The sequence below is a fragment of the Vidua chalybeata genome, chromosome 6 (genome assembly GCF_026979565.1).
Source record: "Vidua chalybeata isolate OUT-0048 chromosome 6, bVidCha1 merged haplotype, whole genome shotgun sequence".
In the NCBI taxonomy this organism is placed as follows: Eukaryota; Metazoa; Chordata; class Aves; order Passeriformes; family Viduidae; genus Vidua; species Vidua chalybeata.
Genome location: NC_071535.1, coordinates 25484739 through 25496426, shown reverse-complemented (window position 1 = coordinate 25496426; position 11688 = coordinate 25484739). Strand labels below are relative to the sequence as shown.

The 11688-nt window shown below is 41.3% G+C and overlaps 1 protein-coding gene across 1 annotated transcript; it reads right to left on the bottom strand.

Annotated features, from left to right (window-relative positions):
• Nucleotides 1-2299: 2299 nt before the first annotated feature.
• On the bottom strand, nt 2300-7014 carry SPTSSA (serine palmitoyltransferase small subunit A). The gene is made up of 2 exons (XM_053945301.1): nt 6834-7014; nt 2300-3541 (listed from the first exon to the last, which is right to left on the bottom strand). The coding sequence occupies exons 1-2, from the start codon at nt 6934-6936 to the stop codon at nt 3438-3440; spliced, it is 207 nt and encodes a 68-aa protein (XP_053801276.1). The 5' UTR covers nt 6937-7014; the 3' UTR covers nt 2300-3437.
• Between the last annotated feature and the right edge of the window lie 4674 nt (nt 7015-11688).

Genomic DNA, 11688 nt, shown 5'->3' with positions numbered 1-11688 from the left:
GATGGCTGCTCTGTCCACACCTTTGTGCACAGCCCAAGGTACCCAAGTTCTCTTCAAGTTGTGTCTCTTCACCTCAATATAACCTTTACTTGTTGTTAGTCAACAGCAAGGACCCCTTCTTCAGCATTCATAATGCACACTTCATTTCTTCACCTGAATGGAACAAGGCAATGCTTCACAACACACCAGTCTGCAGTAACACAATGCCCATCTATCACACAAGAGTCCCCTTTGCTGTGCTCCTTTCACACCTACTTCCTTTTAATATTGACGGATATACAAAATACACTTACAAAATTTTGTAAAGAAAGTCTCACTTTAGGATTCTTTTCCTTTATAGGGAAGAAACCAGAAAAGAAACCCCACTGCCTGTCTCCAAACTAATTGCTATGTATTAATTTTTGACAAGAAATAAAGAGTATTTACATATATATATACACAGACACATACTGAAAAAACAGAGTTTGTGCATATATGTGTATATAAAAAGATATAACTGATTCAAGCCATACATACACTACACAGGTCCTGGATCTGTTTCTGGCTCCAGCCTGACATTCTGCAATACAATGCCTGTTTTGGTTAGTGCATCTCCTTCTGCAAAGGTTTTTAATAAATTTAAATAAATAATTGTACAGTACCCAGCCCTGGAGGCAGCTGAGGAGCCTCTGCAGAGCTGGCCCTGTGAGCCCCAGGGCTTCCGGCACAGCGAGTTGCCCCAGCTCAGTCTGCTGTCTCACAAACTGGAATTATCAGTTCTGCTATACAACACACCTAAGGCATTTTTAAATGCTTGTTTCTAATGATGCAATCAAAACCCCAAGAGCTATTACTATTAAAAGATTAACATACAGCCATTTCTCTCAGGTAATTTTTTTGTCTCATTTCTCACAATTGGTATTTTTCCAATTTTTCCTAAATTACTGATGACTCAATTTTTATCAACATGTTTGAACAAAAGCATGATTGATTAGCTGCCTCCAAATGATATTCAAGCTGCCTTTGACCTCCAGCTTGCACAAAAAAAAAAAAAAAAAGCTTATGGTTCTATCATAGAGGATATGATAGGTGATACGACCATAAGGCAGACTGCAGTGGGAAAAAACTTGGTAGCCTTCTGATTCATTTATTATTATTCAAATGTAATGATTAATGAAATCCCTACCAATACTCATACTTTAAAAAAGAAATCTCTGCTTTGCAATTATCACCACTTGAACCATTTCTTCACTAGCTCAACCTAAACAAACGGACACACTGCAAAAACTTTCTTCTAGAAATTTAAACTTCAGTAAACACATCATATTTTATTAATGAAATTACTCCATCTTTAACAAAGTATTCAGAATCTAAAAAGACCTGTCCAAGACTAATAGATTATTGATTTATACTAAAAGAAATACTGAAAAAAACTGTACTCAAATTAGCAAATTGTATTCAAGAATGGTATCAATCAAGCCAACATAAGGCAAATAATTGGAAATTAATGGTTACTCTTTTTCTCGAAAAAAAAAAAAAAGCAGACAGCTAATAAAAGTCAGTATATCAAAGGCCTTTTATAAAACATTTCACAATTAAAATCATGCATTAGCATTCCTAATGCCACCACACAAAAGGGATTTTTCTCACCCTCATACAAATAACATTATCTACTGCTGAAAAAGAGGTTATCAATCATGGCAGTAGTTTGCAAAGAAACATCACAATCAAGTATTGATTTAATCCACAGATAGATTTGATTGATGCTATGTTAATTCAAAAAGAGTACATTAATTTATCATTATCTCCATGTATACAGTTAAAATGCTAACATACAACTCTAGATACATTTAAATAAAACAACAATAAAACACCACAAAAAAAAAAAAATCCCAGAAACCTGTGTTTTGTTGGCCAGTTATTAAGAAGTGAAAGTACTGAATTAGAGGGAGACTCCTACTAACTTCAGTAAAGCTCAGGTTAATCTAAGAAGTTTAAGGCTCAATGTTTTTAGTTCCCAACACAACAGCAGGGTTTTTAATCAAATATATATGAAGTTTTTAAATACAAGGAAAAGCACTCTCTTCTCATGAGTACACATTTGAGAAAATGAAATAATCTGAAAGACAGTATCTCTATAGATACTGTACATCTACAATTTCTGATGTCAACAGATGCTGCATAAAAGACGTAACAGTACTGATTATGGGGTCATTAAAATCACAGTTCTTTGGTCAAGTATCACTTTTGGGAAGTTCTGAGAAAAGCAAGCAGCACTCGGAAATACATTCACTTCTCCAAGAAAGTTTTGCATCAAAGCTGTGATTTTCAACTTTTATTTTTTAAACAACAACAACAACAACAAAAAAAATTGTCCACTTAGGAAAGTTGTCGCCCTCTTACATTTCAGAATACAAAACTGAAAAAAACCCCTATTAAAAAAAAGACAGGACTTCAGCCAAGTATTCAGCTACTTATTGCTGTAGTTGTAACTCAAGTCCCTTGAAATCCCTATGTTTTGGTCGTTTGTAGCGAAAACATGTTTGGAACACTAGCAGTAATAGAAAACCCCTTGAAAACCTAGACGTAGTTACACTGTTGAGTGAAAATCAGCAGAAACCATAGCCATTGGAACATAATAGAGCATCCTGTAAAAGTGAATTGGTAGCTAGAAAAACAGGGTTGATTTAAAGTGCTATCCCAAAGCCATATGTGGGCCAATGCCAGTAAAGAAAAGTCCGTTTCCCCCCCACCCACATAGAGTCCAGAACCACAGCACTACTTCAAACATAATGAATGCAGTCTTCACTCTGCTTCAATGCCTTATCTCCCCTTACCTCCCTCCTCCAACAGGTAGAATACAGAAACTTGAAATAATTGCTAATTCCAAATTTAGGCGATATGCACAAATATACTGTTGAACAAAGTTTGGACAGTGAACAGTACACCTGAGTTCAGTCATACAAACTAACTTTTGTAAATAGCATTAGATGAATATATCCATGTCTCTAATATGAATCTAGATGTATTTTCTTACAAAACGCATTAATAGAAATATCCAGGCAAATACATACCATACAATAGCAAAAGCTTTAAGCCCCATTTAATAAGATGACTTTCTGATTAAAAATAGAAGGCAATTAAAATTTACTCAAAATTACAATTAAGAAAAGCTTTCACAGTGCAATATTGAAACTGTCACAAAGTTAAGAAAATACTGATATCAAAGTACAATCACAATGTTAAAGTAGACAAAACTACTATACAAGGGCATATCTTGTAAAATTAAAGGAATGAACACAACACTGGGGACATCTCACGTCCCTGCTCTACATCTCATTTCCTAGTCTTCAGAGTCATAATTGTGTCTTTCAGACATCAGGAGAAAACTAAGAGGTTCATTCTTCTTTGTAGACGAGATTTCAAAGCCCGGTTACTTCTTGAAAACATGTTCTTCATCACTGCACAATTTCAAAGTAGTGCAATATTGCCATGATGTGCTGGGGCATGAACACATAGCCTGTGTACAGTGCCATTCCAACAATGGATACCAGCATGGAATCTGAACTACAGTTGAGGAAAAAAGCATTTGAAATAGAAACCACAGAAGACATCACGAACTATAGCATTAAAACTTTAGCGGTTACTATCTTATAATATTACGTTTCTGAAACAGACATGATTAAGTGTATTCAGCAATTATAAGCCACGGTATAACCTACTGAACACTGAAAAACAGAACGCCAGTAGAAGCAATCAGCTGAACTGCAAAGGATGCCTTGCTAGCTATCCACTGCCTTGTCAGTGACACAAGAGGACAGGCAAGAGCATGGGAAGTGTGATGGAAAACAGAAAATTGGCACTGAGAAAACATGTTTTCACATTCATCTTCTCAAATGTTGAGCAAGTCTTGCAGAAGCCAGCCCCATTCAGCCAAGCAGAAAAACATCAACCACCACAAAAATACAAAACAAAACAAAACTACAATAATATGAGCAGCTTTAGTGAATAAGAGTAACACCATTCTTATTTGTGGACGACCACCTCTTTACGTAGATAGCATTAGATGTTTTCTAACTACTTCACTTACAATGCCTCAGAGCATGAGCATAGTTTTGAGTCAAGGTGTGTACTTAAATAAACACACTTATTAGTACTTTACTATAGGAAACTGCACTGCAAAATAAACTTCATGTGAAGCTATCTGCTAAAAAATCTGCAGATGACCACCTTATTAGCTGAACAGAGAGCTTTTGTAAAACTTATATAGAGAACTGAGACAATAGCTTATGAAGTACAGGTATAGCTGGACCTTTGTCAACCTCTAGGGCTTTTGAAGCTTCAGCTAAATAAATTCTGGCATCACAGGGGACAGGAAACACCCCCCCCCCAATTAAAAAAAAAAAAAAAAAGAAAAAAAGAAGGGGGAAATGATGCCTTAGGTTTTAGCTTTTATATTTTTCAGATTCTGCTATGCTTTAGTGTGTAGTTCTGAGCTTCTTATTAAGGGATGGTAAGCTCTCTTCACAGAGTAGCTAGACAAAACAATTCCTCTTCTAGCTTGGGACCAAGGATTGATCCAAATTTCAGGCCCCAGAGCATAAACAATGTGGACTGAAGAGAGAAAACAGGACAGATGTGACTTCATAAACTTAAAGCTATAATTGGACAATTAACTCCAATATGCTAATGGACCAGAACTTATAAAAGTAAGAGACCTCATGACTGGTCATCCATTTTGTGACCATTTTGGGTTCATCTTGGGTGTAGCCCTGGCTGGGCTCTTGTACTGCCCAAGGTGTATCCATTGAGCCTTTTAATAAATACCTACTTTAACTCAGTCTAGCCTCTGTTCTAGGTCAGCCTTCATAAGATATCAAAATTACTTAAAAGATTATGGTTTCAGAAAGCTTACTGTTTCAGAAATTCAGAAGTACACAAAATGAATTTAAAAAGCCGTTGACTTCATCCAATTACCTGCAGAGATTCAGTAAACTTAGCCCGAAACACTGTAAAACACACTGGAGATTAACAAGCGTGATAAGGCCAGACAGCAGCACTCAGCTTCCACAGGTGAAACCCGAGGAGCTGCGCGTGCTCTGCGCTCTCCTGCGATCAAGTCTGCACAGCACAGGCGTAACAAGCACTCCATGACCGACTTGCCCACGGCACAGCAGAGCTAGGAGGTGCACCTATTAGAGCTGCTTGGTGTATTTATAGTCCCACAGGATTATACAGGAAGAGATACTAAAATGAAGGTCAACTCATAAATCCACATTTCCACATCAGTGCTCACTTCTGATACTGGAGCACAGCCACGCACCATTAGTTCCCAAGGCCACTGTGTCTGCAGTGCATCCATACAGCACCTGGCAGACATGACCCACCTACAGCCAGAGCATCCAGTTTGAGGACAAAAAACATTTTTGCTGATCTGAGATCAGAAGTGATGCTTGTGCCACTCTTTACGTTTGTACGTTATGTGGCAGTTACAATATGAACATTTTATGAAAGTAAAAGTGAACACACTTTCATTTACTTAAATATTTTGCACAGGTAAAAAGGAAAAAAAGTACTCATAACTAATATAATTGAAAGGAAAACAAAAATTAGGTTTCCTCAGTATACGGGTATGGCATAAAAGGAAGAAGATACATTAACATGGAATACAATATAAGAACTCCCACCTGAACAATTGTGCACAGTAAGTCTGTAAAACCTACTACTTCTCTTTTCCATTAATCTCCATTTCTACTGACTTGACACAGGAAAAAAAAAATGACTGATCACACCACTGTTACTTGGGCAACCACTTTCACATAACAAGTGTGAATTTCTTTACAACAGTAAGTAGAATCTCAGTAAAAGCAGCTTCTCGGTACCGCTTAGACTCTTCTCTATGTTAATGTTTTAATTAATTTCTCTCTCTACCGCTCAGCATTAACTGGAGATGGCTCAGGGTCACTCATATTGAGACATTATTTTAAGTCAAGATCAAAAAATCAGAGAAAAACACTTGTGATGCCACAGCAATACTTAAGAAAATGCACTGCCTGTACGAAAGGGCCAGATAAAGAAGCAAACCTATAAACAGTCTTTATAGAGACGCCTTTACATGAGCATCTGTCAAGTTCTTCCACTCTAGAACAGCCAAGCAAACTTACCAGCTCGAGGATTAAATATCCATGTAATAAAAGCCATGTGACAAAGCAGCATGAAAGCCTAGGTTTGCAAGGTTTGCAGCGTGCACATTTACTTTCCTCTAGGCAAAATACAAAAGAAATCATTAAAGACACTTATCCTTAACAGAAAGGTCGGGATTTCAGTGCAAAAGACACCACTACCATAACTCCAAAGATATAAACTTATGCCGGAGGAGAAATGGACTAGGCTGCCAGACGCCCGGACCCAGCATGCGAAACAGCACAGCGAGGTTTATTCCCAGCCCAGGCAAGATGTTAGTTTGGAAGGGTGAGGAGCTGAGTCCCCGCCAGCACGGAGGGGTCAAGCCTCGGTCCCAGGCGGAGACTGCCGCTCCTCCGGCCGCCGCGGGCTCTGGCCGCGCTCGGCGCCTCAGGCCGGCTGCCCCCGCCCGGCCCGGCCCGGCCCCGCTGCCCTCCCGGCCCGACTCTTCTCTGCCCCCAGCAAGCCCCGCCGGTGGCAGCGCTCTCAGCACGGCCGCGGCCCGAAAGCTCCCCGAGCACCGTGCAGGGCCGGCGGAGCAGCCACACCCGCCCGGCGGCCTCGGGGCGGCCCCGGAGCCGCCGCCGGACACACCGCGACAGGGACGGGGGGCAGCCCCGGCCCCGCACTCACACCCCCCGCCCCGCCAGGCCCAGCCGGCAGAAGGATACTGAAGACGGTGCGCTCCCAGGGCTCCAGCATGTAGAGCGCGGTGACCAGCAGGTACTGGTAGTACAGCCACGACATCTGCTTCCACGCCGAGCCCAGCGCCATGGCGCTCCCCCGCCCGCCAGCGGCCCCGCGCCGGGCCCAGGCCGCGCGGAGACGGGGGCGGTGCAGCCGGGACCGCCCTCCCCCGGCCCCGCCCCGGGCCCGGGCGGCCGCGGCCGCCGGCAAGGAGGTACCGCGGCCTGTGGGGCTGGCCCGGGGCCCTGCTGCCGCTCCCGGAGCAGGGGAGAATGGCGGGGACGCACACCGCTTCCTCGGTTCTCCCCGCTGAACGTCGACATCGGGCCCAATCTGATTAAATTATACGGCTGACCCTGAACCTGGTAACCTCCCGGCCCGAGTCACACCGAGGACATGGTGCTGCAGCCTACTTTCTCTCATCCTGTTTAATCTGAATTGACGTTCTGGGAATCACGGAAGAGCCAAAGCCTGTGTTTGGCAGGGCCTAAGGGAGACATGTTAAAAATTATCTGCACGAGTCTTCAACTTCGTTCAGTTGTCGGAGGGTAAAGTCCACCCAATAACGTGGCTCAGATAAATGCGACCTTAAGAGAGGCCAGCTTTGGCGAGATTAATCCATTTGTATAGGAAAAACAAAGAGCTGATGAATCAGCTGTTTACTGTGACTGTTCCTAACGTTGCCCAACCCTAAGGCACTCAAGGCTAGAAACCAGAGATTCCCAGAGACCGGTTTGGGACTGTGTGATTAGGAAGGCCCTTGGCAGTTTATGCTGGCACTGTAGAAGGCACGGGTTGACAACCCGCTGGAAGGGGATGTGCACAATCATCAGGCACTTTAAATGAGCAGAGCGTGTGTTGCAACGTCCAGGCCAGTAGTCCAGAGCACACATTCCAAGTGTGCACAGCATAGATTAGAAACTGGAATTGACCCACTATACTTACTCTGCTTAGTAAATCAATTTGCAGTTATGTCACTGAGCAATGTGATTTTGTCCTTGTAGCCGTCCCACCCCTACCTTCACGTGTGCTATTTATACAATGAAAACTAAGGAAATACAACCACAGAAGAACGCACATTTGAGTTACTTATACAGCTGCAAAATACAACTACAGGAACAGGAGATAACTGTGAAAAAGAAAAGCAGCTGGCAAAGAAGACATAAGACTACTATTTTGTGTGGCAGGAATTTGAAATGGGATTTGATTCACCCTGAAGACATTTAGACACACCTTATCTATGCAGATTTATTTGAACACAAGGAGAAACAAGAGCATTCACATGGTTAATACCCTCACATAACTGCCTGTCGGAGCTGTTGCCACTATCGAGTCTGCTGTTGCTTGTTGCATTTCACAGCTGGAGGAGTCCTGTGTTGGTGTTGCTGCTTGAGTAAACGGTGGTAATTGTGAAAGGTGCCTTTCTGTATAAACATGTCCAAAGTTCAAGGACAATTAGGGTATTCAGCACAACTAAAGCATTATTCCCATTCAAAACTGCAAGGATGGTATCAACATGGAGCAAACGGGTCTAGTCCTCTCTGTTCCTGTGATTCCTAACAAAACGCTCTGCAATTCAAGTGGTAAGGCAGGCAAAATGCAGCAGCAATAAAGGACCTGGGATGAGAGGAAAGGTAATGCCTAGAGGCATGACAGCTTCACCTACCCATCAGGTAGGTGGCCCCTTACACTTTTTTGGTATGGTGCATACTCATGAGAGTTTTTTTGCTAGTTAGCCCCTTATGGAAATGGACATTATTCCTCTGTACAGTTTCCCTTCATTCACCAGTTCCATTCTACCCCTGCTTAGAGACTGTCATCACGTAATTGTTTTTCCTGATACTACCTGCATCGACACTTGAGCCCTTGAACTACATTCTCACGTGCTCATGTTTCCAGTAGGTCAGTGCAAACATCCTTAACCTGACACTACAGAGAGTCTTTCTGTTTCATCTGGAACGTAAAGAGAAGTAAATCAAGGCCAGCGTGCTCTAGAGCACAGACCATATTCCCTATTACATGTATTCCTCCACACTTCTACCAAGAAACAGTTCTTCATACATTCAAAATTTCTTGTGTACACCTCTTGGCTCGTGGCACACAGTAAGAATTTATCCCACTTCATATGATCCCACAGCTATCTGATACTTCAAGTTAGATACTTCACTATTGAGTCTGAATGTAGGTAGTAGCAAAGATGAGATTGAAATCTTGTCTCACGCATACCCCAAGCCTCAGAACCAGTAGAGCTCCATTTTGTTTGTAGGTTGCATATGCAGAGGAAGGCACATCATACTGACCAACCATGTGTTCAGCAGCTGCATCAACAGTTCTCTACTTCATCAAGCAGAGGTTAAGTTTGTGCTGATTTGAAAATAGTAATTCCATGTTTTTCTTACGTAATCCTGACAGAAGAACCAGCATGTTTCTTTCTTCCTAATCTCATTTAACAGCATAGAATGAATGTGTGTAGATCAGTAAAATACCACGCTAGGGACTACAAAAGGTATTTTTGGTACAAGATTTTATTATAATCTAAGGCACACAATATGTTATTCAGGTTTCTACCTCCAAAGTTCAAATATTTCTGCCAATTCCTTAAAGCACATATAGCTAGTTATTCCTAGTACAATTACAAGAAAAAACACAAAGTTTGTTTTTCAGACAGATCCGATGTCGCCGTTGAAGCAGGATGGGAACAGAAGAACTCCAAGATTAGAAGACGAGAAGAAAAACTGATTTATTTCAAATGCATCGCTCTATTTATAGAGAACATCGTGCAGACTAATTTCATTGGTCTTAAAGTAAAAACATCTCTCAGCATTGGTGCGCTCTGAATGATGCACGGTGGCAGAACATATCTATAAACAATGTGAACAACAAGAGATAGAGAATTATTTACATTCCTTTCCAACTCTCTCCCAGGCCCAGCCTGGTAGAAATGTCTCTTTTCCCCTCTGACTGAACTGAGAATATCCACACCATTGTTCAAGGTACAGTTAAAAAATATCAGGCTATAAGAGATGTTACAAATAAAAAGCAAGAGTTTGCCTCTAGGGCACACACCTGAATGAAGACATGGAATGATCCAGAATTAAAAATACAGTGGCTTCATAGACATAAATACCAAGTACAGAAGCTCTTTGTGCTTCCATAAAGAATGCAAATGTACTAAAGAATGTAAATGTACTAAAGAAACAGAAAAAGCAAACTAGTTCTATGGTAATAGATCTGATTATAAATTTCTTCTTAAAATGTATCATCATAAGGAAAAATGACAATAAAGTCCAGTACTTTCTTCTACTATGTATACGTAAATATACATCTTTACATGTACAACATTTAGCTGTATTACTAGACATTACTAGGCATGTTAATTTACATGATCAGTGGCAGAACAGACCATACCAGCAGAATTAATATAAGCTCATCTTCCACTCTGTATAAAGAAAAGTTTCCATTTTTTGAGATCTTAATGAACCAAAAATCAAATATCATGACAATTCCTTCTTTATCAGAGTGTCTTGGTTTTGGCTGGGATGGAGTTCATATTCTTATCAGTAACTTGGATTTAGTCTGAGAATAATGTTCTCATGAACACCATGATGTTTTGGTTGTTGCTACGTTAACTACTAAGGCCCTGAGCCAAAGTTAACCTCTAGATAAACATTCCAGCCAAATATTATGTATATATTCACTCATTAATAAGGTATTGTTATATGTATGTATTTATTTGCAAACCTTTCCATATCTAGAAACCTGGGAAGGCCTTACTAGGGGGGTATAGGATCAAAGACAACTCCCTTGGTTCCTCATGGAGCCCTGGTGAGGCTTTAGGGAAAAGCCAATAGAAGAATGAAATTAGAAATTATGTCAGCTTGTTTGTTTAATAGTATAAAATCTGGGCTACTTTCACAGCAAAATCAGGGAAGCCTGGAGGCCTGCAAGGTGGACACACCACTGGAGTTCTGTTACCAGGCGTGATTCTCCAGTTCTTTGCTGTGACAGCTTCCCCGCACAGTTGAGGTTTTGAGGACTTGGATGATGGTGAAGTATTAGGGTATCTAGTGATGTATCTGTCTTAATCACTGTAGGCAATCTTCCATAGTAATGATTAGGTGCATTGCTTATCTTATCCTTTTGTAATTCTTTGCTAAGGATTATGTGCATTGCATAGCCTATTCCTTTTGTGATTCTTTGCAGTTTTGCATTATAGTAAATTGCATTGTTCCTTAAGCTGGTGTCTGTGTCTGTGTCTCTTGACTCTGCTCTCTGGCAAAACACTAAGTGGTACTTAGGATAAGTCAAGGACTTTTCAGTGTCTCATGCTCTGCCAATGAGGAGCACCACAAAAAACTGGGAGGGAGCCTGGCCAGGACAAGTGACCAAATTGGCCAAAGGGATATTCCATACCCTAAAATATCATGCCCAGTATATAAACTGGGGGAGTTACCTGGAAAGCAGATGGTCACTGTTCAAGGACAAGCTGGCTCTCGGTCAGCAGGTGGTGAGCAGTTGTGTTGTTGTGGTGGGTTGACCCTGGCTGGACACCAGGCACCTACCAAAGCTGCTCTATCTCTGCCCTCTGCAAATGGACAGGGAAAACACACACAAAGGTCTGTGAGTTAAGTATTGGGAGAGCTCACTCACCGAATACCATCATGGGCAAATCACACTGAACTTGGGGATAATGACTGAATTTATTACTAACAAAATCAGAGCAGGATAATGAGAAGTACAATAAATCTTACTTTCCCCTAACTCTCCCTGCTTCTTGGGCTCTACTTCCTCCCCCACCAGAAGTGAACTAACTTCTCTAATGTGAGTCCATCCCAGAGG